At 47.2% G+C, this 26,720-nt stretch overlaps 1 protein-coding gene across 1 annotated transcript in view; it reads left to right on the plus strand.

Moving 5' to 3' along the window:
* Positions 1-26,720, plus strand: part of SGSM3 (small G protein signaling modulator 3) — a 31,304-nt gene that overhangs the window by 1,742 nt on the left and 2,842 nt on the right. The window contains exons 3-21 of the mRNA XM_049822003.1: positions 8,587-8,670; positions 9,978-10,063; positions 11,294-11,360; positions 12,785-12,993; positions 13,147-13,254; positions 14,231-14,374; positions 14,759-14,954; positions 15,188-15,333; positions 16,862-17,089; positions 18,035-18,089; positions 21,686-21,813; positions 22,120-22,275; positions 22,784-22,838; positions 23,276-23,325; positions 24,639-24,791; positions 24,891-24,961; positions 25,313-25,361; positions 25,699-25,784; positions 26,148-26,270. Coding sequence (XP_049677960.1) covers positions 8,664-8,670; positions 9,978-10,063; positions 11,294-11,360; positions 12,785-12,993; positions 13,147-13,254; positions 14,231-14,374; positions 14,759-14,954; positions 15,188-15,333; positions 16,862-17,089; positions 18,035-18,089; positions 21,686-21,813; positions 22,120-22,275; positions 22,784-22,838; positions 23,276-23,325; positions 24,639-24,791; positions 24,891-24,961; positions 25,313-25,361; positions 25,699-25,784; positions 26,148-26,270 — 2,117 coding nt within the window. The 5' untranslated portion in view covers positions 8,587-8,663. The remainder of the gene's footprint in view (positions 1-8,586; positions 8,671-9,977; positions 10,064-11,293; positions 11,361-12,784; positions 12,994-13,146; positions 13,255-14,230; positions 14,375-14,758; positions 14,955-15,187; positions 15,334-16,861; positions 17,090-18,034; positions 18,090-21,685; positions 21,814-22,119; positions 22,276-22,783; positions 22,839-23,275; positions 23,326-24,638; positions 24,792-24,890; positions 24,962-25,312; positions 25,362-25,698; positions 25,785-26,147; positions 26,271-26,720) is intronic.

The following is a 26,720-nucleotide window of genomic DNA, read 5'->3' on the forward strand; positions in this document are numbered from 1 at the left end:
GAGGCATGACGTGTGATTAAAGAGGTCAGGGTGGGGACTGGTTGTGTCATATTAATATAAAGTTATGTTAATTCTGTATTTAACAGATTAAAATGAGAGTTGCTACCTTTCTTAATTCCTGTTTAGGATAATGTTTTGATAGTGTGTGATAGGTAATCTCAGGGAGATGTCATTCATAGTGACACTTCCTCAGAAGAAGGACAAAAGGAATCCATGAGGGGCAGCAGAGAGGAGGGGCATATTTCTGGAGGAAGTGCACTGGTCAGGAGATGATAGAGTTAACATCAGCTAATGAGATGAGGGAAGTACTGCACACCTGCTCAGGACTGAAATGATTCTCCAATTGTGGGGTCTCTGCTAATGTCCTTCAGGTTTTTCTTCTTTGCTGTGCTTTTAACCTGTTACTTGCTTTCCTGCAAGATGCTATCTTTTGCAAATATCAGTGTTCTTGATGATCTTAAAAGATAGGTAATAATCAAAATATTTAGCTTTTAAAAATCAACCTCTCTTACCTGAGGTGGCATGGTAACAGTAGAGATTATTGGTTAAGGGATCTTTAGGAAATGAGCTGCCAGTCTCAGCCCCATTCTTAGTGAATTGGTTTGTGTGTTGCAAAATTGCTTACCATGTTTTGGTATTCGGGATGCTTTAACAAAGGAATTGGTGAGTTCACCCCTCCCAAGCAATACCCCATTTGAGGTTGTAACTGTTTTGGAAATGTGTAGGTTGATGTCTGTCTTCCTGCCTGCTAATTGCAAACTTCTCACCAAAACATGAGAAGGAAAGAAAACTTTAAAAAAATAAATCCTAAGGAGTGTTGTAACTTGTATCTTTAGTGATAAAGGTAAGTCACCTTATATTTTGGTGTATGTGGTCCTACAGCTCTTCTAGCTAAATCAGTGGTGATCCTAGTTGGTAATCGGTATCACACTGGTTATCCTAGATCTTGTCCTGTCTCAAATGGATAGGATATAGAGATTTTGCAGTTGTCAAGTAGGATGAGGTAGGCAAATAGCTTCATTGTATGTCAGGAGTGCAGTGTCCCAAATGTCTCTCAAGAGATAGAGAGGTGTTGGTTGGCACTTCAGGTTTGTATCCTCAGAAACACTAAGACTTGTTTAAATGTCTTTCTGTGCCAGCTTCTGTCGCACGGTAAAGCTTCCACAGGGTAAGTATCTGGGAGCATTGGGGAAAATCTCACTTATCAGCTGCATTACTGTTGACACCAGGTAGTGAGGAGGAGGATGTTTTCCTGCCACATTTGTTTTGTCTGAGGAAATCTCAGCTGTTTTTTAAACTGGAGTGCAACAAGTTATATTGGTAACAGAGCAATTCTGTTTCTGGCTTAAGAAAAAAAAAAACCAAACCCCAGGAGAAATGAAAACACACTTGTTTTATGAGATAGGAGAAAAGAAGATAGCATATTGGTATTAGTATGACTATGAGAACTGTTGTCACTGCCCAGTCAGTGCAGTATTTCTTGGCTGGGAAGTATGCGATGATTCAGAGATGAGAGAAAATGTCCATAACCTGACAGCCCTTTTGTTCTGGAGAAGAAATCTTCCTGATCCCCAGAAAAAGAAAATTTTGGGAGTTTTGTCTTGTTTTGTTACAAATGTTAATGATCGTTGTATGTTTTGCTTTTTTTTCTTCTGAGTTATCTGTGCCTGTGAATTTCTGCAGGAGCAAGATCCAAGTAGTCTAACATGACATGCTAGATAAGAGCTTTGCAAACAGTCCTGAGAGGTGTTTTGGGTGTTACTAGCCTCTTCAGAAAGTTGAGTTCTGGAAAGACAGAGCCCTGAAGGAGAAAAATCTTGAGTGCTGTGGGCTATATTTTCCCTAAAAAGCCATTTTCTGGAGCCATGTGAAGTGAGACCTGCTTAGAGTCCTGCTAGGTGAATCTGACAGTTTTTTGCTAATACTAGAGCAAATGGTAATACAGCAGAGCTACAGGAGTGTGACCTGAATCTAGCCTTCCTTGGGCCTCACCAAGAGAATGGCAAACCGTGACAGCTAAAGCTTTGCAGATCCGTCAGAGGCCGTATCAAGGAAAAGCCATTCTTCAGGCTGTTGTTCCTTTGTCAATGGGAACAGCAGGCTGAGACCAGCTTGAGAATCAAACGTTCACCTGGGGGTGCCTGCAGGGCTGGCCCTGGAGGTGATGGAGAGAGCCTCAGATGGCACCGCTTGTCACTGCTCAGGGTAGGAGTGTCATATAAAAGACATCATAATACCTGTCTTTAAATAACTGTCAGTAGTGTCTTTCAACCTTTCTTTGATTGGTATAACACTGCATCTCTAACAAAAATATTTTCTTTCAAACTTCTGTACAGCAAATTAAACTGGTCAGCTGCCATTACCTTCCAAAGATATTGTATAAATAGTTTGCAGAAGTTCATGGACCAGAAGGTAAAAAACACTTCCTGAGAGTTTTGGGGAAAATGAGTTTCTGCACCTGTACCATGCTTATTTGGGTGAAAGTGTCCATTTATTGTGCACAAATTGACTCTTATGGAAGAGATGTTTGGAGCCCCCTTAGATGCTAATCAGAAACCTTTGGGTTATATTTGCGTAGCAGCATGTAATGTGGAATTGTCTTTACCCTAAGCCTTGAAGACTAGGATGATTGCGGACCTGGCTTTTGGCATGCATGGGTTTTCTTCCCTATGTGTTGGAAGCAAGAAGAATTTTGCTGTGCAGTGAGAGTGGACTCCTTGCTAGTTTGTATCCTGGCCTTTTTTTCCCATCCTCATTCAATGCAGATTAAAAAAAAAAAAAAAAAACAACAACTGCTGTTCCAGTGCTCGATCTATTGTAATCCTCCTGTGTGAGATGGGAGGAGCACTCTATATTCCCATCACATAGCCTCTCACTACTCAAGTGATGGGAGCACAGAGAAAGGGGAAACTCCTCCTTGTCTGATCCCAAGAGTCTTGGCAAACAAGAGGTTCTCCACAGCAGTGCAGTTCGTGCTTAGCAGGCACCAAGTGTCTGCTACGTAAGGATAGACACCCTCTGCTTTCCAGGGCTAAAAGTGTGGTAGCTTGTGTTAGCAACACAGGGCATCAGCAGAGCTGTACGTAAGTTTGGTTCTGGGTTATTTTTCTTTTTCTCATGAGCCACACGGGGGAAGCCTTTTGTTATCTCCAGATTTTAGAAGTAAGAGCTTCAGACTTTTCAAGTTGTATCCTCCATAAAGGATCAGCTGTCTGCTTTGGAGACAGATAAATAAAAGGCAGTTCTGCTCTGAAAAGAAAATACATGCTGATATGTAGGATATCTGCATTCTAGATAAGTAGGTGTTGTGTAGGGGATTTTTAGAGGCAAGCTTGACATGTTGAACTACAATCAGGAAGTCCATCTGTGGTCTGTCCAATGTGTAAGTGGTAGGAAACAGGATTTTGCTTTTTCACATCTTCATTTTCAAAATGGAGATGAAGCATATAGGAAACTGGAATTTACCTGTTCTTTTCCTGTTGTATAAACTGAAAATTGTTCAGCACCTTCAGCTCCATGGGCGCTCTCTGCCATGACAGCAGGCAGACTTGCTGGACACCGATCAGTGCACGGAGCAGATCTGTTGCATGGAAATAGCTTTTAGTTACATTTCTGCACGGAATTACATTTCCAATGTGGCCAGAGGCCTACAAGGTGCTTTGTGGTAGGAGACACAGATTTCCATCTTGCTTTTTGTTGTCGCTGTTATGTGTCACTCCAATAGTGCCCCAGGGCAGTTGGGAGGAGGCACTTTGCCCAGTCATGCTCCTGCAGTCAGTATGTGATCCCAGTTGGTGACTGGGCAGAACTGGAGTCCTGAGCGATGCCTCTGCAGTCAGTGGCATAACGTTGTCAGCAGCCTGCCATCCCTCCTGTCTCTGTAAGTCCGTCACCTTCAATGCTTTCCCGATCTCATGTCCCCATTCCTAGGCCTGCCATAGGCTTTTATCTCTGGTGCACTTTCTCTGCTATGAGCAAGTGGGCTGAGGGCAGTTAAAGTCCCCCAACTTTTCATTCCAGGTCATGCGGTAGAAAGCAAGCATGAAGGCTACCACCTCAGCACCTCCCTCCTGCATCTGTAGTGTGTTGCTCAACACCCAAAGCGTTGTGAGGCTGGTCGTGGTTTATAAGCCTGAGCGGATAGTTCCTGGAATGACCCAGGTTCACCAACACCACCTTGGCTCCTTAACCAGGAGTTGGCGCTTGTTGGTGTCCGTGTGGGATTCTGCATCACTTAAAAAGCCAGGGTGTCAGTGTGCGAGGAGCAGAAATGGTCTGCATCTTGTCTGCTCCTTGGTCAGGTGTGTGGCTGTGCGTTGTTCGCTTACCTACTTGTTTGTGGAGCTGCAGTTTTCTTCTGACTGTATACGTGCAAAGCAAATATTGACTCGTGGGACTAATGGCATTTGCAGCTCCAGGATATGCCTTTCCCTGACCTGAAGGAGAAACCAATGGGGGAAGGGAAGGCAAAGGGCTTCTTGGGGAGATCTCCCCTTGTGCATCTCATTGGGCAAGTCAGGATTGTAATTAGGAAAACAATGCTTTCCAGGTGTGAGGGGACAGAAAGGAACTGCCTGATTCTGTGCAGGGTCTGACTGGTGTCTGGTTTCTGAGAGAGGAAGAGTTGGTCCAAATGTTAAATTGGATGCAGTCTATGTGGGATTTGAAAAGCTGAGCTGGAAGAGGCTTCTAGAACTACACCTGAGTGCGTGGCCTCCAGATGAGTACTGTGGCTTTGCAGTCGTTTTTCTCTCTTCCAAAATGTTTGGTTGTAGTTTTTGGTGGTTTTTTTTTTTTTTTTTTTTCAAATAAAGGAAGAGAATAGAGAGCAGTGGAAACCAGCTGACAGCCCAGAGGTGGCAGTGGGATTTACTGTGTGCGATGCTGCTTCATGTTCAAATTAAGCATAATGGAAAGCAGAGTTTTTCCCCATGCTAGCTTACTGTCAGAGGAAGTGTTGTATATGCTGTTCCTATGACAGTGGATGAAAATCATTCTAGAAAGAATTGTTACACTGCTTCTGGTCCTTCTGATGATGTTCACTGACAGCTCCTGCATGGTTACTAGTTGTAATGTTTTCAGCATACAAAAAAATTGGTTTGTACAGTGTTTGTCTTCTGCAGTCTGTCTGCTAGAGGTGTGTTGCTTTTTTGGTGGCTTTTTGGTGGATTCCTACTTTTTTTGTTGCTAAAATCAGCAGGGGAAGAACACTTCTAGGAAGGAGTTTCTGTCCCAAAATAAAGATCCTACTGAAAGGCTCCAGACAGCATCATTTCATGCCTAGCGCATCCAAGCACTACCACGCTGGGCTTAAATGGAGATCACATGGCAAAAGAGGCCAAGCAAGTAAAACATAGGCAGCAGGAGATTGTTATCTGGTGTTTGCAAGAAGCCAGGTAATTGAAATCTCTCCTATCACAGCTGTGCGGAAGAGCAAGTGTGTCCAGAGGAGGCTTGATATTGCCAAGTGGAAGTAAATTTGCAGGCCTCCTTCATAAGCATCAATTTCTAAAGGACACCTACACTGGAAAAGAAACTAATTGGATATAATCCTGCATGGTGTGTATTTGCAACTCCAACAAAGGTGTTGCAGCTGGAGTGCTTCAAGTAGCTGTACCTGATGCTGACTGCAGCCTTTGCACCTTCTTTTTCGGGTACACACACTGTCATTATAGCTGTCTTCTAGCAGGCTGGAATCGGTGGTGGTGTGATTTGGTTTAGAGTCTGAACTCAAAAAGTAAAGCTGCAAATAGCAGGTACCATTAGCATTTTAACAAAAAATACATTTCTTTCAAAGTGTGAAGACTGCCTGTTGTGTGACCGAAATTGCTTTGTATAGGAAACTTAAATTGCCTTTAAACACAGGACATGCTTCTTAACGCATCAGTGAAAACAGGTTTTCATTTTAGAGTTCTGAGGGTTTGGGAGTTGCCGTCAATATTTGTTGGATCGGGTGGGTTTTTTCCTTTGTATCCCTTACTGTTGCTAGTTTTCAGAAGCATGTACTGTGCAAATAGCACAGCTAAGTTAGCTGAAGCAATTTCACACTTGCAATTTCACAGGCTTCATGGGAGTCCCTTTTGTTACTTGCCATCCCCTGGCTAGGAGAGTTTGAGAGTTGCTTTAGGTTTATATCCTTCAGTCCAAGGAAAGAACTTACTATATCAATCCCATATGCCAGACATCCTCCTCCTGGCTTGCACTGGCGTGTGCCTGGCTGTGTCAGGAAACCTTCCTCCCAGTTCCTGTGATGCTCTACTGGAGGCAGAGCCGGAGGGGGCACAAAGCAGGGTGATGAAGACCTACTAGGTGGGTGCGGTGGCCTCAGCACCTTCTCTTGGAGACACTTGGCTCCCTGGGCAGTCCCCAGCGCACCAGGACCTTGTGCCGCAGCAGGAACCTTCTCTCCCCACCCTGCCCTTCCGCACAGCCGAGAGCCAGCAGCAGGGAGAGCCTCTCCTGTCCCAAATGGGTGGTTGCGGGAAGGTTTCTATAGGAACCAGGGGCAGGAAAAACCTGCCCACCGAGTTCAGTGCTCTCATGGCAGGGACAGGAGGGCAGGCAGCAGAGGCCAGCGTGTGATGACGTGGGCAAGGGAAGGTATTCCCCTCTGGTACACCTCTCCTGGGACGATGAGGGACCTTCAGCCTCAGCAGTCCCCTGCCCTGCTTCCCAAGCACCATGGTTAACTCTCTTGTTTTGGGGTCTTTTCTCATCTACGTGCCTAACACACTGGCCCGGCTCCTCCGTAGCAGGTTGGTTCAGCCGCGATTGTGCAAGCGATGAAGATTAATAACGACACTCACGTGCTTGAGGCACTGAGCAGGGATTCAGAGCACAGGTAACAAGAAGCATGGCAGAAGTACCACGTGGCTGAAACAGTGACTGCATTCCTAATAAAAGTTACTGGAAACAGGGTTAACTGGGCTGAAAGAGGGCAGGGGAGAAGGACATATTGCAGGCTCAGGAACAGAGCAGTTGTGGTACCAGGGCAATGATAAGCCTGGAAAAAAAAGCTTCAAAACACATTCACAGTGATGTTGAAAGGGGAATAAGTATTGTCAGCAGATTTACCTGCTTGGTGTGCATGCTGTGCATGTTCCCATCTAAAATGAGTGCTCAGGTGCTCGTTTTGTAATTCTTCTTATATCTTCAGCTACGGAGGGAAAAGTTGGTGCTAAGAGAACAAGTGGGGCAAGAGTGATGGGAAGGGTGGAAGAGTGTTTACAGAACTCAAGGGTAAGCGACTAGCCATTGTATGGACAATGTTACTTCTCAGAAACAAAAGCTCAACTTTTTCTCATTTGTTTTTTTTTTGTTTTGTTTTTGCCCTGAGAGTTGGTGTCAGAAGATCAGAGTGTCTGGTCATCCATGCTGGCCTTTCTCATGCAGAGAGCTGTTTAAATCTAGAAGGACGAAGCCTTATCATTTGTGTTCTGAGACCCAGATGCTTTTTATGCTTTTGAAGTGTTTTACAGCTGTTTATCTTGGAGCGCTGTAGCAAGCCAATTCCAGGCTGTAAGTGCTCAGTGGAAAGCTTGCTGAGATGCAAAGAGGATATAACCTTGTACCATTGAGCACTATGAACAACTTGGACAGGGCCTGCTCGTTGAATCCCTGGGGTTCCTTCTTTTAGTGGTTTGCAGTCATAAGTAGCTTTACTGAAAAGGGGAAGCTGGAAAACCCATCCCAAATGTGCAAATGTTAGTTTCTCCCAGGTTCTTTCCCAAGTAAGTGCGAGTGACTGATATATCCCAGCACTAGCTTTATCTGCTTGGTGGAGGTGGCTCTTGCTGTCTCCCACACACAGTTATAAGGTTGATCTTAAAGTCCGAAATATCTCTGATTACTGAACTATTCCATTGTTGTCCTGGAAAACCCCTATAAAAATCTGCTGTGAACTGATATTGGGAACGTGAGGAGGGGAGCTGTGCGGGCTGTTTCATCATCTGAGCTCAATCACCAGATTTAGTTTAGAGGAGCCTGGCTCATTGCAGAGGTACTCAATTGCATATTGATCATATCCTAGTCCAGTTCATCACAGAAGACCCTTGTCAGAAGCTTTCCCAGCTCCCTTCAGGGAGCTGTATTCCACAGCCTAATACACTTTGCTCTTCTGATGCTACCCCTAAAATCTCTTTCAGGCTTATTGCATCTAATGATACCACCTTATACCGTTTTCACCATTCCAGTCCCTTCTCCATGGGAAGTCTGTCCAGAGAATGGTGATGTATGGTGTGATTTTTTTAGTATTCATAATTAAATATGGGACTCACAATATGTGATGGAAAAGGTGATGAAATTTGACTTGATTTTTGACATTTTTTTTGGTCAGCAATGATGTTACCGTCACAAGGAATTTGGTAAATGACAGTGTGCTCTTTCTAGCTCATGGGTAGGTATGAAACCAAGAGGAAATTCCAGTTTCTGGAATTTAATTTTCCTGCAGGGAACTTAAATACCAAGGGACTTGATTTTCTTGTGGGAAAGTTGTGCGAGGGGTCTGTCTGTCCCCCACCATGTTCTTAGATGCTAACTGAATTCTCACCAATTTTTTTGTTTGGTTGGGTTTTGTTTTTGTAACAGGATAGTGACCTCTCGCCTCTGAGAAGAGCATTTCAGGACCTGCTGACAGCCTCTGCTACTCAGCCTTACCTAGCGCAATGTCAGGTGAGCAGACAAAAATGGACATGGTACCTTCTCGTTTGGTTGCTTGTTCTTTCTTCAGCTGCAATGTAGTAAAAGAAAGCTACTAGTTCCAAGAGCTATTCTTTACACTAATGTGCTGTCTGGTCAAATTAGGGGAGAAAAGATCACCCCACTCTTTGTGACCCAGCTGCCTTTTCACTTACAGTGAACTCGGTTCCTTCTTTTACCCTGTGCTGAAGCCTGCAGAACCTGCTTCAGCCGTTGAACACAGAAGGAGGAGGTTGAAATGTAGTCTGCTTTCCCCATTTTTCATAAGATTTGCTCAGTTCTGTTCTCCTCCCAAGACTTGCCCCAAAGTAGGTGGCTTGCTTATGGTCTGAGAGATTTTTGTTGTAAAATGGTTGCTCTAGGGCAGGCAGAAGGCTAAAGACTTACTGGAGTTCAACTGTGAGCTACTGATCTACAAGCTTTACTAAAACTAGGTCTCCTCCAGCATGTCCACTCTTACAGTGGCCCACTCTCCCACCCCATATTTTTGTGTACACCTTCCTTCCCAGTCTAGCTGGTTATTTCAGGGTATATAACCCTGAGGGAGACTGTACTTCGAAGCCAAGTAAACCTTTTTGCAGCGGAAGGGCTGGGACATGCTTATCTGCTTCAATTGCAGAACTTGACATCTGCCATTATTACAGAGGAAGCTGTTCAAGGAAGCACTACCTGAGACTGAGAAGGTGCTTACCTTGAACACAAAAGACCATGCTGATAGGCATACTTTCATTGCTGCAGCTCTTTATGCATGGTCTGACAATCTTGCAGGGAGGGGCAGAAGTGTCCCAGTCCTTCTGCAGCAAAGGGAGGATCCTGCTGAATGCTCTGATTTCCCATTTTGGTGCCTGGGTGAGAAAGTTTCAGGGAACTCTGGAGTGCTGCTGGTGCTGGGGTCAGTGCCTCTGTAGGAGGGGGTTTACTTCTCCATACTAATTTTTTTTTTTAATGGTTCCCCTGGTGTGGCACTGACCACACAGCTTTTCCAAGCAGAAGAAAGATCACATGTTGCCATGGAACTATTGCTCTTCCCTAAAAGTCTCTTTATCTTAAAGAGAACTCGATTGCCCTTTCTGCTTCTTTTGCTTGATGATAAGGGAGAAAACCATCTGAAATTACTTGCCTCCTTGATGAAGTGGGAGCTGTCTCAATGTCTAGAGTGGCAGTAGTGACAAACTGTTGATAGAGTCCTTCTCTTGCTGGAACAGTCTGTATGGAGTGTGCATCTTCCAAGGGAGTCCTTCCAGGTTGTCACTGCTGTATGTTGATCTCTTTCTATTTAGGCCATCACACTCCCTCTGCCGGGGGTCCCTTCTCAGCACTCACTCCCAGCATTTGGCCTCAGGAGATCCTGGCAAAATACACACAGGTATGTGTGGGGCAGGGAGGGGGTGTTCTCTGGCTCTGCACAGAAGTAAAGGGACCCTGGTGACTTCTGGTGGTCTCTGAAAGCCACAGGGAAAAGGAGGGAGAGACACACTCTTCCTCTGGTGGTTTGGTTGTGGATGCTTGTTTGCTACTTAAACTTCGTGTGTTTTGCGGCTGCATCCTGGCTCTTGCAAGAGGATCTTGCAGAGCACGAGGAAACTTCTGTGAATTATTGCCCTGCTGTTTTGCAACTATTGCTCCACTGTAAAAATGTTGACATCCTGAGGGAGTCTCTGTCACCATCAAGCTACTCTGGATGGCTTGTGCACAGCAGGAAATGCTAGCCTCAAGATTTGTCACCAGGTGGGCAGAGCAGGAAGGAAGGAAGCAGCCATGGAATTTCATAACTTACCCGCAGTGTTTGCTGAAGGCAGCTGAGCCCAGTGGAGCAGGTTAAAGCTTATTGTGGGGCTATGCTAGAAGCTTGCTCCTTGGGTGCTGCCTGGGTGTGATGCTTGCAAGAGACCCCACGGGAAGGGCAGGTGGGCTTGCAGGAAAGGGGAGGTGTCCATAGGTTTTCACTCCTTAAAAAAGCCTGGTTGTAACCTGCAGTGCCTACACCCCAATGCCAACCATGATCACAGATGAGGCAAGTTGAGATTTGGGTTGTGGACCTTAATTTCCTTTGCCATATAATTCAGGCTTGCTTGACAGGTGCAAATTCCAGTTTGGCCTGCTGTCTTGCAGAGAAAATCTGAAAGCAACAGGCAGGAGATGAAGCAATGCAGTGAGCTGAATTTGCAGTGTGTGTGGAGAGGTAACAGAGGACTGCTGTGTATTAGAGATGCAGACAGCAGAGACCACTTTAGCTGGTGTGTGTGGATTCCTCAGTCCATAAGGAGGGCTGCGTGCCCCTCCAAGTGGGAAGTTCTGATCTTGATATGATGCTGTGCTCAAGCCCTGCTGGAAAATGGATTGCTGGGAAAATCTGTACAGGTGTGAAGGCAGGGCTTCACAACTTCCATGGAGAAGTCAAAATGGGAATGGCATGCCACACCTCCCCAGCTGGGAACTGTGGTGGGAGGCATTGAAAATAAAAGCTCAAGGAGTCTAGTTGCTCAGAGGGCACAGTGTGGCCGGTGGTGGGATGGGGCAATATCCACATCTGTCTGTTCAGTTGTTCAGTGCTAAACTGGTGAAAGTGTCTGTTCTCCTTCCTCACATCTCCCAGAAAGAAGAATCCATCGAGCAGCCAGAGTTCCACTATGATGAATTTGGTTTCCGAGTTGATAAGGAAGGTAAAGCCAGTCCCCATCCTTCCCCCTTCCATTGTGTCTTGTGTCCAGCCCTTCCCATGCTTCTAAGTATGGCAGGGTGATTTTGCAAGCGTTCTGTGCTAGGTCTCATCTACCCAACTGTCATCATCTTTCTGTATCCTACTGTTGTAATCAAGTGCATTAGATGTGCTGGCCTTATGGGAGTCTGGAGCACAGGCTATGCAGCAGAGTAATTTCCATCCCCTTATGCTTATGTGATGGCTAAGAGAGAGAAAAGTTAAGAGGAAGTTACATTTCCTTTAGCAGCTGCATGCTGGGGAAGGGCAACTTTCCCAGTTCACAGTGGGGTCTCTGTCGTGTTCAGTAGCACCGTAAGCACTGATAGCAAGCACAGGGACATGTTCTGTCTGTTGAAAAACTCGTAGCCAAGGTGAGTGCCAGCAGTATGTGTTCTACCCATCCCAGCAGCTTGTCAAAGTGTAGGGCAAATTCTAGGGGCAAAATCCACATCCTAGTTTTTTCTGCAAGATATAGAGGCAGACGACCAAATAGGAGGAGGTGTGGAGAGCTATTGCAGCTGGGCATTGAACTGCAACAACTGGCTGCTGTTGCAAAGAGGAAGAGAAGGGAGTGGGGGACACAGGAATTGCTTTATGTGCTCTGAGAGAATGTTTCCAGGGCGCAGGCCATACAGTGCAAGAGCAGAAGTTGTTTGCATGTGTGCCCTGAGACACCTTGAGTCATAGAGGATCCTCTTTGAAGCAATGACCTGAGATGAGGACAGGACACAGTGTTTTTCTTCAGCCAGGACATTTGATAGACTTGTGCATTATAAAAATCAGCAGAAAGATTTGGATTGCATTGTTGGGATGCATGATATGATGAAAGACAGAGTGTCTTACGTCAAACCTGTACTTGTGCTAAAGTATCTATTTTAGAAAGCCAGCCTCAGGTTAAGGTGCTCTTTCATTATGAATTTGGAAGTGTCCTTACTAAAGCTTTTTTGGTGATTAAATATCCCCAAAGTTAACATTTTACACCTCATTACTTGCATGAGCATATAGCTTCTGCTTGCCACCTCTGAGGCTTGCTATGCTTTTGTCAGCCTGATTTACAGATCCTTACAAAACCCAGCAGGATGACTACTGCCAGGCTCTTGTTTAATTCCAACCACACTCTGCTCTAAATCATGAGTAAGTAGAGACTAGAAGCCTGCCGACAGCTTCTTAGTTCTCAAGGCCCCAGTGCCTTTTGCTTATGACCATAAAATTTGCTGGATGGACAAGACAGATAGAAACAAAGCTTTGCCTTTCCATGCTCTGGCTGGAAGACGTGTATGTTTTTAATGTGCTTTCTTCAGATGGCCTTCCTACTCCCCACCCTGCCCTATGTTTGTTCCCTCTCTCACTTGTCTCCATGTCGTTCTCCTCCCTTTGCTGAGGCAGATGGTGCTGAGCCAAACTCCAGCAAGCTTCTGGGGGTCCCACTGGCGGAGGAGCCACAGCAGAGGCTCAAGTGGCAGGCTCATCTGGAATTCACACACAACCATGACGTGGGCGACCTCACCTGGGACAAAATTGAGGTCACCCTACCGCATTCAGACAAGCTGCGCTCCCTGGTGCTAGCTGGCATCCCACACAGCATGAGGCCACAGGTGAGAGTGCTGCCTGTTGTGGGCAGGCTCTCCTGCCTGGACTAAGAAACAGTGGAGCGAGACTCCTTTCTCTTGGTTGAGAAGGTGCCAGATTATGGTTTTCTGTGGCTGTTTTAGTGACTCTTCCTATCTCTGTTCACCCTGTCCCCTCAGCTGTGGATGCGTCTGTCGGGAGCCTTGCAGAAGAAGAGGAATTCAGAGATGTCGTATCGAGATATCGTGAAAAACAGCTCTAACGATGAAACCATTGCTGCCAAACAGGTAGGAGATGCTGCCTAGTGCTGACTGGGCACAGGGGAGTGGGGAGAAGGGCAAGATTTGCTGCATGAGGAGGAAGGGGTGTCTGCCTAACACCTGCAGCAGGGACAGTTGAGAGGACATGTGTGCCTGAATCCTGCTAAAGCTTAATCCTGTTGGGCATATTTCTCCTTTGTTTTGTTGGAATAGCAACTGTGCAGCTGCCTGCCTTCCTAGGACAGCGGGGGAGTTGGACCTGTGCTACCTGCAGGCTAGAAAACAGTGCTGCAGCTGCATCTCAGCAAACATCCTGATAGTTGTTGAGGGAAGTGAAGGGTGAAAGGCTGACAGATGCACCTCTGTTGAGGTTGTGGCAGCTGCTTCCAGGGACTGTCTTTGTTCCCTCAAACACAAAGTCTCTGAACACCAGCAAGACCGTTACAGGGTGTTTTCCCTTTTCCTCTGACCTCTGCCTTTGTGGGAGGAGGCAAAGGCCATGGCAAAAGAAACTGAGCTCTGCACAGGTTCACCTCTCACTAAGAAGCTAGATTCAAGTGGTTGGAAGGAGGAGCAACACCACCCAAGGGAGATCTGTGGGCTGTTCACCTCCAAGTTCCCTGTCACAGATGTGGCCAGGTTGTTGGTTTCTTTCTGGGGGAGGTTTGTTGGGAAGCCTTGCTTGAAATCCAAGCAGATGAAATTCCCAACCAGTATGCCTACTATTCTCAGTGGTGAAGCTAGGGGCTGAGTGTAGGCAAGTATTTCTTGGGAGGCACCAAGTCACCGTCTGCACTGACATTTTCCCACGTGTCAGTGAAGGCTGTTAAAGGGACCCCAGGTGCTTGGACAGGGCCATCTTCTTTGGTGCCTAAGGACTTACGCATGAGTGTGGGGAAGCAGAGTTCGCTGAGGCAGCAGGTCATGGGGAAGTGCAGAGAGCAGGTGGCAATTGTTCAGATGCTGCTAGCTGACCCTGTCCTTGCTTATGGCTGTCTCGCAGATTGAAAAGGACTTGCTCCGCACGATGCCCAGCAATGCCTGCTTTTCCAACATGAACAGTATTGGGGTGCCGCGGCTACGCAGGATACTACGGGGACTTGCCTGGCTCTACCCAGAGATTGGATATTGCCAAGGCACTGGCATGGTAACCTGTTTTCAGAGTCTTTATGATAGGGATTGTTTTGTCTGTGGTGGCTGTGCTGGGGCAAGTGATTTGAGGCAGTGCTACCAGACACTGTGGCCTCCAGATGAGCTGAAGGGAAATCCCTTCCACCTGGAACGTTTTTTCTAGGGAAGGGAGAACAGAGTAGCACCACGTGTCCAAAGATGGGGAAGAATTCAGTCCATCTGTTGGGGAGGGACAGGCATTACACTGAGGAGAAATCACTTCAGTGGGAGACTGCAGGAGGGCTGCTGCAGAGGAAGGAAGATGTTGGTCACCTAGATACTGGTCCATCTCTCCATGTGAGGAAGTGGCGAAAGAGATCTGCTCCTCTTGGGACACGAAGTTCTTCCTTCAAAATCCTAGGTGGCTGCCTCTCTGCTGCTCTTCTTGGAGGAGGAAGATGCCTTCTGGATGATGTGCGCTATCATCGAGGAACTGGTTCCTGCCTCCTACTTCAGCACCACCCTGATGGGCGTGCAGACTGACCAGCGTGTCCTGCGACAGCTCATTGTGCAGTACTTGCCCCGCCTGGACAAGCTGCTCCAGGAGCATGACATAGGTAAAAGCTTGCCCTAGAAACCATAGCTTTTCTTGCCAGGGTGACTTGCAGACGAAAATTGTTGTTCTTGTTTCACAAAGGGAGAGCAGCAAGGCTAGGTGCAAACCTCCTGGCCCTGGAGGCAGTGCATGCATGGTCATCTTTGAGCTGGGAGGAGAACACTTGGGAGAGTCCATCTTCACTGGTTGGTTGACTTCCCTTGACATGTTTCTTTTCTGTGTCTTTGTTCACAGAGCTCTCCTTGATCACCTTGCACTGGTTCCTCACCTCTTTCGCTAGTGTTGTCCACATCAAGCTGCTGCTACGTATTTGGGACCTCTTCTTCTACCAGGGCTCCCTGGTGCTGTTCCAGCTCACTTTGGGCATGCTCAGTATGAAGGTAATTCCCACGTCCTCTTCCTGCTTTATAGTACTTTGATGTTTAATTTTGAGTTTTAGGGGCAAGAAGGTTTTGTATCTACTTCCTGTATGTGGTTTGGAAATGTGCTCAGGAAGATGACTTCCTGCCTTCCTCAGAACTGGGGGCTGTGAAGAACTTCCAAGGCACTTCACGGGATTCAGGGATTGCTGTTTCCCTTGCCTGCCTCATTTGTTCCCTCATAATTAAACCCCATCAGCTGCCCCCCTCTATTCAGTCTAGATCCCAGCCTGGGAGTCCGTCTTGCCTAAACCAAGGTAATTCTTGATTCTGCACCATCTCTGAGCAGAGACATTGTTGTGGTTTAACCCCAGCCAGCAACTAAGCACCACGCAGCTGCTCACTCACTGCCCTCCCACCCAGTGGGATGGGGGAGAAAATCGAGAAAAGAAGTAATACTCGTGGGTTGAGATAGGAATGGTTTAAGAGAATAGAAAAGAAGAAACTAATGATGATAATGATAACACTAATAAAATGACAACAGTTATAATAAAAGGATTGGAATATACAAATGATGCACAGTGCAATTGCTCACCACCCACGGATCGATGCCCAGTTAGTCCCTGAGCGGCAATCCCCCCGCCCCCGCTCCCCCCAATTTATATACTAGATGTGATGTCACATGGTATGGAATACCCCATTGACCACTTTGGGTCAGCTGCCCTGGCTGTGTCCCATCCCAACTTCTTGTGCCCCTCCAGCTTCCTCGCTGGCTGGGCATGAGAAGCTGAAAAATCCTTGACTTTAGACTAAACATTACTTAGCAACAACTGAAAACATCAGTGCATTATCAACATTCTTCTCATACTGAATCCAAAACATAGCACTGTACCAGCTGCTAGGAAGATAATTAACTCTATCCCAGCTGAAACCAGGACAAGGTTGTGGTCATCTGGGTAGCTTTTGATGGCACTGTTGAATGCTCCAAGAGATTAGGCATTGTCCTGACAACATTTGATTTGGCTGGCTTACATTTAACCACCTGATCTTTTCCTTTTCATGCAAAATACAATTTTGTGGTGCAGCTTGCTGTGTGAAGGGCAAGGGTGAGTCTGCTGGGAGTAAGGTGAAGGTGAGGCATGGTTTCACATGGTAGGCACTCTGTAGTGTGTGAGACTGATCAGTTTCCATTCCCTTGTTCCCAGCAAGATCCCTGCTGTGCTCAGGCCTGGCGGTGGGTGCAGAATAGTTTCTGTTTTGTCCTTCCTTGCTGATTTGACTTCATTTCAGTGATGGATGCTGCGATTCAAAAACACACCAGCTAGAATTTTGGGGGCAGATCTCAGTGCAGTAGAGTAGTAAAAGATGCTGGTCCCCTTCCATAAGTAGCTTGCACTCTTCATACTGAAGTTTTTATGGAATTATGTAGTTGTACCTGCATTGTTTCTGGCCCAGGCTGTACACCAAATGTAAAATTGCATCTAGCAGCCCTAAGAGCATAGCTCTCGTGCTTACTGTTCTGAGTGGCAAAAAGACTGCATCGTTGCAGGAGGATGAGCTAATCCAGTCTGAGAACTCTGCCTCAATCTTCAACACGCTCTCGGACATCCCAAGTCAGATTGAAGATGCAGATGTGTTGCTGCAGGAGGCCATGCGCGTGGCTGGCTCGCTGACAGATGTGGCGGTGGAGACCCAACGTCGCAAACACTTGGCCTACCTCATTGCTGATCAAGGGCAGCTGCTCAACTCCAGCACCACTGTCAACAATTTATCCAAAGTGAGTGCACAAGTCCCATCTGCCTCTGCTGCTCCATTTTTACCATTCCCTTATGTGTTCTCTCCCAATTGCTCTTTGTGAGCAAGAGGTCCTCTTGTCTGAGAGGGTTTTGGCTCCAGGATGACTGTGTCATCTAGTGGAGAGAAGGTATTGGGAAGTGAAGGGAAGGTCTGTACTAATGAAATGCTGCCAGATCTGTCCTGGTTGATAAATCCCAGGTGAAAGGGATATTGACATTGATTGTAATTATCATTAATGAGAGTTATGATGGAGAGTGATGCATTTTATCAATGGAAATGAAAAGAAACAACATATGCTTCTGGCAGAATTTGCTTGGAGCGTGCAGAGTAGGAACTGGAGTTAATCCATTAGTGAGAAACTGATACAGTAAAATAATTCTGGAAGGTAGAGTTAGGAAACAGCGTCAGCCTTTGAGAAGCTGAATAAAAAATGCACCTGTGTTTAATCTTGGACTACAGTCTGCAGTTGCGGATGTAGTAGCTACTGTTTGTCGAGCCTGCGTGGAAGGTATATTCTTGATGCTCGTCTAATCACAAGACACTCCTGCAATTCTAGAATGTAATAGGCATCCATTTAGAAACGTATATATAATTACGTGTAGAACTGGTTTTGGCAACAAGTAGATTAGAACCAAAATTATTCACTTGAATCATGGTTGATTTTTGAACTTCAGTTATGCTTTCGTAATAATTGAGCTATAAATAACCCGTTGCACATGGAGCAGATCAAGCAGTAGAGCTGATTCATTGTGTTAGAACTAGAACAACTCCTGCCTAAAAATTGCTGGTTCACTTGCCTGCCCTTTCCAGTGGTAGCTGTCAGGACCCTTTGCCCAGAGCTGACCTGTGTGGAGGGTTGCTTTGCTTTATTTCTGAAATCTGTCCTGATGTGCGCACTTTGCTCTCTCTCTTCCCTCTCCCTCAGATTGTGCGGCGCAGGACTCAGCGCAGGAAATCTGGCATCACCTCTTTGCTTTTCGGTAAGGACAATCCTGTACCTTTCATGTGGTGCTGATGGATATACCAGCCTACGAGGGAGGGGAGTGAGCAAAGCAGGGAAGCACTGCGACAGAAAGAGGAGAGAAGGGAGCCAGAACCAAAGGATGAGAGGAAAGTAGTGCAGTTTTCTACTTGCTTGCTTTGGTCTAAGCTCAGAAAGTGAATTTTAGGTTGGATGGCTAGTCCTTAAATGGTGACTAACAGCAGGCTGCAGCTCAGCCCAGCTGTAATGTCCTTCTTGCACTGACCAACAGGTCAAACATGTTTTCTGGCAGACCACATGCAGTCCATGAGCTGGATATTGTACACTCCTGATCTTACCCTGCTCAGTTCAGGAGCATCTCTGAAGATCTGCGACAGGGCAGGATGGTCCAGTGTGTCACTCATCAAAATTTATAAATGCAAACATCGCTGCTGTTCCCCCTTACTCTGAGAGTTTGATGCTGTGAACTCTTTTGAGTCTTAATTTTCTTTGCTTATGAGCTAAGCCAGGGTATGCCCAGAAAGTACAGGGCCAGAATGGGTTTTACATGGGTTTGGCACTAACTTGCTTCTGTGACTCCATAATAAACCTTTCTATTGTAAGTCTCACTGTCATCACCTTCCTTGTGGCTGGTTAGCTTTCTTGAAATTGCCACATCTCACCACAGAAATTGTTTTTCCGGCGGAAGACAACATACTGAATTTACAAGGTTCAAATAGTGTTCCTGTTGTGGTTGAAATGGCCTGAATTAATCTAAAACTGGGTTTTACTGGTCTTTTCAGAGAAGAGCTTTTCTGGTGTTCTCCAGGAAGTGGATATATTGTCACAGGCTTACTACAAGCGCATACAGCATTACATATAGAAGTTATGGTAGAAGACCAATGAAGCTGTAAAGTCAAGCATGCAGAAGTGAAGAAATGCAGGAAAGTTGCTTGTGCAACCTAAACTCAGACCTCTTGTATGTAATGTTACCATACAGTCAGTACAAACCAAACTGGCAGGGAACTTAGCTGCCAAATGCATCTTTCTTGTGTCTCAGTATCCTTGACCAAGTTTGAGTAGCTTTATGAAAGTGATAGCAAGTTATACCCACGCACAAAGACAAATTTAAAGTTCAAGCTTCAAAATGTATCAATGGTAGAACTGAGATGATAGTGTTTTCTCATTTTAGTGGGATTTCTGTGCAGTGACTGTCATGGGTTTTACCTAGTATTCTTAAAACATTGGTTAAAATAGAGAAGTTATCACCGTGCAGCAGACAACCAGAATGGAAAACTTCAGCCCAAGTGAGGGGAAGGAAAGCTTGGACATGATAAATTCACCTTATACTAGGAACTGTCAAACAACCTTAACTGTAAAGTCTGCTTCCTGTGATAGTTACTGTGTAGAGCTGGTATATAACCCTTGTCTGGATGGGAGTAAGAACTTATCCAGGACTTAATTCTTTTTCCTTAGAGTGAATGCTGTTTTAGTAGTGACTTGGGCAGGAGTCACAGGCGCACTGTTTGGAAGGGACCTCTAGATGTCTGTAGCGCAACCTCACCTGCTCAAAGCCAGGCTCTTGCTAGATCAAGTTGGCCAAGGCTTTCTCTAGCTGAGATTTGAGGAGTTGGACCAGATTTCTAATGAAAGAAGAAACAGCAAAAGGTAGTTTGGCAGAGAATGAGATACACGTGTTGCCTTTTTCCTGTTGGATGGGCATTGCAACAAGGAGAGGCAGGAGAGCTAGTCCTCCTCTGCACAACCGTGCAGCTAGTCAGTCTTGGCAGGCTCAAAACAGAGCCTCCTCACGTGTGGCCGATCCTGCACCAGTTCCCTGTTTTGGAATGTCCCTGCAGGCATGTTGGGTGCAGTGAGGTGAATCTGGTGGGAACCCCAGTTGCTTTCCTCTGTATGGTGTATATTCGAAGGTGGGAGGGTGTGGAACTTGCTTCCCATACCTCCTGCTTGTGTTTGGGTGGGATTGATCTGAGTACAGAGGGCGGAGCACGGTATTTTGGCCAGAAGGGACTGAATTGATGACAGAGGGAATCAGTGATCTATGTAAATGAGGGCAGCCCATGGAGCTAGCGTGGCTGTGGTTGAGTAGTTTCTTCTTTAGTCACGTTCTGTTTTAGCAACGTGAATTTTCTGGGAATCCCCGCCATCTGCGTGACCACCTATCTATTTACAATCTTTGTATCTCTGAATCTGTAGTGAGACTTCTTACATGCTCTATTTCCTACCCCTGGCCAGTGAGGAGGAGGTTTTGTTAATTTTCATTGCTTGGACTGGGAGTAAGTATGCCCTACCATTTTTTCTAGTCCAGAAGCAAAGTTCAGTTTTCTCTTCAGCTCTGTGTGTCTGATTCTCTAATTGTTTAATTTAGCAAATAGAAAACAATTATAAAAATAATTTTAAATCTAATTTTGTGCTTCTATTATGTTCTTAAAGTGTTGGTCTTTTTAATTAGGGTCACTTATGATTAAAAGATACTGTTAATCACTTCAATAAGCAGAAACTTCATATGTATATAGCTGTTGCAGCAGCTGTATAGATCGGGCCACACTTTATTCATATTGGTTTCTGTAATGCTGTTAGAAGATAAGCAGAGTACTATTTGCTAGCGAATTATTTACTTGGGTCATGCATAAAAGCTGTGTTTGTATAAAAATTGGAGTTGAGTGAAAAATACATTGTTTTAAATGTTGATTTTGCTAATCAAGCTACCACATCTTCAGTATATTACAGAGAGAGCAAAAACAGATGTATGAAAATACACTTTGAATTTAAAACAAACTGAATTTTTTTAGAAAAAGAAGCAAATGGTTCATTGTTCCCAAACATCATGTACCCGATTTTTAAGGCATTCAGATACATTAACTGCCTAAAGAATCCATCCCACTAGGTATCTTTCTGCATAAATTAATAGAGATAGGCTGTCAAAACTCCTGGGGGAATTGGTGACAGTTGATGCTTTGGTAACTTTTACTTTGTACTTATGACCATTTCTACACACCCAAAACCTTTGAAATCTGGCTCTTAGGGAGGTCGAGGTCTTAAGTAGAAGGCAGCTTTTGTGTCATGGCTCTGACTTCTAGACTGACAGAGGAAAGTGGGCTGTCTTGCTTTTTCAAGTCTTGTATAAGACTCAGTGAAGAAGATGCTCTCAGCCTGTGAGGTATGCAAAAATCAGAAGTAGTTCAACCAAAAGCTGTTTCAGTTTCAAGAGAATTTCAGTTGAAGAGAATTTTTGAAAGTTCCCTAGTTTTTGTGTTCCACCATTCAGCCATCTATATACTGCGTAGACACTTCTCTAAAGCAGTACACAGTATTTTGGTATACTGAGTTGTCCAGACAGATCAAAGATGGCATCTTCCAGTTCCATATGTGGTTTGAAATACCAGCTCCTTAAAATTTGAGACAGTCAAATTGGTATTGGTTATTTACATTATTGAATAGATTAGCAGTAAGTACCTGCTTTAGTGTAGGCACTTCTAATGTCAGGCTTTTCTGATTTCTGCAGAATCAATGATTTCTAATGTTAACAAAAATTAATACTTTATACTTGTTTTCCTTTCCTCACCTTCCTTCTGGCTGTGTGGGCTCCCCCAGGGGATGACGATCTCGAGGCACTGAAGGCCAAGAACATCAAGCAGACGGAGCTGGTGGCTGACCTGCGTGAGGCCATTCTTCAGGTGGCACGGCACTTCCAGTGTGTGGATCCCAAGAACTGCAGCATTGTGAGTGGGAACAGCTGGATCTGCACTGCTGTGTGCTCCAGGCATGAGTGTTGAGTGTCCACCGCAGGACAGGGCTGTTCAAATGCTCCTGGAGTGTGGACTTGAGAAAGAACACACCAGGTGTAATGGGTGGAGGATGAGGGTTGCTCAACCCAACTCTGGTGGAGGAGGGCTGTGCTGGGACGTTGTCCGCCTGCTAGGCGCAGGAATAGGGTTGGGAACAGGGGCATGCAAGCTTTGGCAGGTCAGCTGGGAGTCATCTGTTGCTCGTCATTGCTCTCTGCTCTTCATCCACATGCATGCTAGGATCTGACTCCAGACTACAGCATGGAGAGCCACCAGCGGGACCACGAGAACTATGTGGCCTGTTCCCGCAACCGAAGACGACGAGCAAAGGCACTGCTGGACTTTGAGCGCCACGATGACGATGAGCTGGGCTTCCGCAAGAATGACATCATTACGGTGCGTTAGCCCAGGAGACGGGGACCTGGGCAACCCACACAAAGGGCACGCCCAACTTGTTTGGGACACTGCACTGCCTCTTCTGCAGGGAAAGAAGGGACATCAGCTCAGAGCCCAGTTAGGAGTCTAAGGGAAGCAGCTGGTGTTTCTTGGGGCTGCCTGGGATGAGGCAGGGTGTTCCTGTGAGTGTTGTCTTGTGGGTCATTCTCAGTGCAACCACCAAGTCCCTTTCCTGGCTGCCATACAGCTGAGCAAAAGGTTGATTTGGTCCAACCTTGGTCCCATGTTTTAGCTGTGGGGATCCCATCAGAAGTTGGGGGAAAACAGGGGTAACATTGTGTTTGCAGTAGCTTTTTGCTCGTGAAGGCCCTGGGCCATGTGAGAAGAGAACGCTGGCAAAACAGTTGAGGAGAAAGCAGTTCCTCATTGTGTACACACAGCTGGGCAGCTGTAGCCCTCCTGGTGCTGCACTCTTTTCAACCAGTGTTTTCCAATCCCTGTTTTTCAGATCATTTCCCAGAAGGATGAGCACTGTTGGGTGGGAGAGCTGAATGGACTGAGAGGTGAGAGCAGGATGGATTGCACTGGGGAGAGTGGGGCCAGATGCAGAGCATCCATTCATCCACAGCAACTGCTCTCCCACATTTGCAGCAAAGGCTCTGCCGGTTTCCCACAGCATCTGCCAGGGAAATGTTAAAGCAGGGTATGAGAGCAGTGATGCAGCTACCCGATTACTTCTTGTAAACAGCAAGTTCAGGCTGCATCCTCCTGGCACAGGGTGGTTGGGTGCATGTCATCTCTGCTGCTTGTGGGCAGTATCCTGTAATCGGCTTCCTCTTGCAGTTGCCCTAATTCTTGTGATTTTGAGGCTGCTCACTTCCTTCTTTGGGGTTGGACCTTATGAATGCTGATTTATTCTCAGCTTCCACTGGGCTCTGGTCTTGTCTGTGTTGTTTCTCAGTGTCTACATCAGGCTCACCTCTCTGTCCACTCTTTGTAGGTTGGTTTCCTGCAAAATTTGTGGAGATCTTGGATGAGCGGAGTAAAGAGGTAATTAAAAAAACCCCACAACAACAACAACAAAAAACAAGATAAAAAAGAGTCATGTCATAACTGAAAAAACATAGTTGAAGAGAGCCATGTATTTCCCCCTCCGAGTCTGTTTGCTCTCTCTGGCTATTGAGGCTTAGTGATGTGATCAGGCAGCTTATCTTCCTAAGCCTGTTTGCTCTGCTTCCTCATGCTGACTGACTGGAGAATGAGGGTCCCAGAGGGCTGCAAGGGGTAGCTGAGTGTGATGCCTGGGCTCGCAAGGACCCTAGAGATGAACCTTGGGAAAGCTGAGAAAGCAGCAGGCAGGTACACGGCAGGATCCTGTGGGCAGTGTTTCTGCTGGCTCCCTGCCCTGCTCTTCCTCCTTTGAGGCTGTGCCTGTGGATCCCGCTCATGCTTTGCGGTCACCACAGTGGATTCTCCCCAGGCAGCTGTGCCCGAGGGAGCACTCTCTCAGTTCCTCTCGCAACCGGCAGTGGCGAGATGCCATCTATCTCGAGCAGATACCTCGATATGGCCCCAAGGCTGGGGTAGCGGGTAGGAGACAAACATCAGCAGCTGTTGGCCTAGGCAGTTTGCAGAGGAAGTGGAGAAGGCCCTGTTTTTCCTCTCCACCTCAGCATTTGGAGAGTAAGGAAGGGCTCAAAGGCTGATCTGAGACCACTCAAGAGAAGCCCCTAGAGAGATGTCACTATTGACACCTCGTTTGCTTCCTCACCCTCTTCTCAGGGCTGGTGCCTTAGAATGCAGATCACCTCTCTGACTGTGAATGCACCCTGTACTGCTGAGCAGTTCTCCTCCCAACTGTGGGAGTAGAGAGGATCCCACTTATCCTAATTTTGGAACATCCTTCATGCTAACAGTGTGTCAGGGTGATACCTTGAAGTGGTGTACCAGCTGACCTGGGAATTCCTATCTATCCCCCTTTGTTTTGACTTTTAGCAGCTTACAGAGTCCCAGAGACCCTCAGTGCAAGTCCCTCTCCTTACGTTGGCTCAGTCAGCATCACACCAAACAGCAACAGTTCCTACACGCCGAGTTCAGCCAGGATGGTGCTGGGGTCACCCGTGTGGTCTCCTGGGCACCACCTAGGCACAAAGGCCCTGGTGTCCCACCAAATCCCTGGAGAGTAGCACTGAACATGGTGCCTTATGCAAGAGCCAGCAAGAGTGTAAGGGGTTTAGGGAGGGGGGACTGGTGGGCACCTGGGAGTAGAAGAGGTCTGTGCAGAGAAGCTGTAGGTGAGTGGAACACCTCCATGCTCTGCCATCTCGGCAGTATGCTGAGAGCTGGCTCTTCATGTTCCTCAGTACTCTATCGCTGGAGATGACTCAGTCACAGAAGGGGTGACGGACTTGGTGCGAGGGACACTCTGTCCAGCCTTGAAGTCCATATTCGAACACGGACTGAAGAAGCCATCTCTGCTGGGGGGGCCCTGCCATCCCTGGCTGTTCATTGAAGAGGTGAGATGTCTCGGTTCCCTTCACGGGGCAGTATTACCGGAGGGCTGGGGTGAGGGGGCTGTAGGGCAGAGTATGCTGACTGTCCCTCTGCCCTACTAGGCTGCAAGCCGGGAGGTGGAACGGGACTTTGACTCTGTGTATTCTCGCCTTGTGCTCTGCAAGACTTACAGGTAAGGCTGCTTTAGTCACACCAAGCGGCTGGGTCTGCACCCTGCTCCTGCGTGCTCATCAAAACTGCTGCTGCTCTCCACCTGGGAAAGGGTCATGGTCTGCTCCATCCTTCTGTGGGTGTGCTGTCAGCATGCTGCTGTGCCTGTGCTGACTTGGGGCTGGCAGTGGCTCTTGTCCCTTTCCCCAGGCTCCCATGTTTGCTTCTGGGTCTGTGTCTTCCTCTCTCAGGGCTGCAGGATCGATCACCTGTGGGCTCGGCAGTAGCAAGAGAGCTGTTGGGGTATGGGAGAGGCCTGCATGTGCCTGGGGTGGCCTCAGAGCTAGCTAGGTCTCTACTGTGATCTTTGCAGGCTTGATGAAGATGGCAAAGTCCTCACTCCGGAGGAGCTGCTTTACCGGGTGAGTGCTGCCCCCAGCCCAGCCAGAGCCCAGCTCCTAATGTGGGGAAGTTTCCCATGGAGGCTGCTGGAGGGTGAGGCTCCTCTCTAGGGAGATGCTCGAGAGTCTCCCAGACCTTCCCTGATGGGAAGGAGTACAGACACCAGGTGCCTGGGGAAAGGCAGAAAGTGAAGCCATCAGGAAGGCTTGGCCCCCCTGACGCTAGCAGGTGGCACTGGGTGAGGGTGGGGAGCTCTGCTCCAAGGAGGGCAGGATTTGGCTGTGTTGCTGAAACGGCTGCCTAGCCGTGCCTAAGGCTAAGCTGAGAAGGCGGTAACCCCATCTTCCCTCCCTGCAGGCAGTTCAGGCTGTGAACATGACACACAATGCTGCACATGCACAGATGGACGTGAAGCTTCGTTCCCTCATCTGCGTTGGACTCAAGTGAGTCATCTGGTCCTGATACCCCTGGCATTGCGGGTGCGAGGAGCTTGGGAGGGAGCAGAGCAGGCTCAAGGCAGCAGTTTCAGTGTGCCTTAGGCCACAGGGTCTTTTTGCCCTCGCACTACAGCCACTGAGTGCGACCTGCTCCTTTCTTGTTCATCGTGCTGGCCTGGCTCCTAGCTGGAAGAAGTAGCTCTTATTGCGTGGAGTGGGTCACAGAAGTTTACTGAGTTATCCTGTTCCTACAGGGGACAGGACTGGGGGTTGGGGTCAAGGCTTGGGCTGAAAATAGACTATCCCAAAGGGACGGGGCTTCTTTCCCTGGCTTCAGCCAAATAACATGCCTCTACCCCATTGCTGCAGCGAGCAGGTGCTGCATTTGTGGCTGGAGGTGCTGTGCTCAAGCCTGCAGACAGTGGAAAAGTGGTTCCACCCCTGGTCGTTCCTGCGCAGTCCTGGCTGGGTACAGATCAAATGTGAGCTTAGGTGAGTGTCCCCATGGGCCTTGCAAGGGTCTGGAATGGATTTCCTCCTCCTCTGCAGGAGGTGGCCCTCCCTATGGCTGGCCTTGGGCCCTCTCCAGTGAGGAGCAGTGTGGGCTGCCCAGACATCCCCGCTGCAGAGACTTCTGTGTGCTGAGGCAGCAGCACCTGTCTAGACTGCTTAATGTGATGCACTGCGCCTGCCTGATCCAAGAGCAGAGCTTGGCTCCTGGGGAGCTGTCGTGACAAGCAGGCAGCCTCTGCCTGCCAGCAACCTCCTGCTGTGCCCTGCACCTACTCTGATGGAGAGGCTGCCTTTTCCACCCCTATGTTCTCCACATCCTCTGCCAGCCACCGTGAGGCCAAGCAGGGAACAGGGAATGTGCTAGAGAGAGAGTCTGACTGTCCCCGGCTGGGAAGGAGTCGGTCGCTGGCTGACTCCTGGTTAAGTGAG

Source organism: Accipiter gentilis, chromosome 18 (assembly GCF_929443795.1).
Source record: "Accipiter gentilis chromosome 18, bAccGen1.1, whole genome shotgun sequence".
Lineage (NCBI taxonomy): Eukaryota > Metazoa > Chordata > Aves > Accipitriformes > Accipitridae > Astur > Astur gentilis.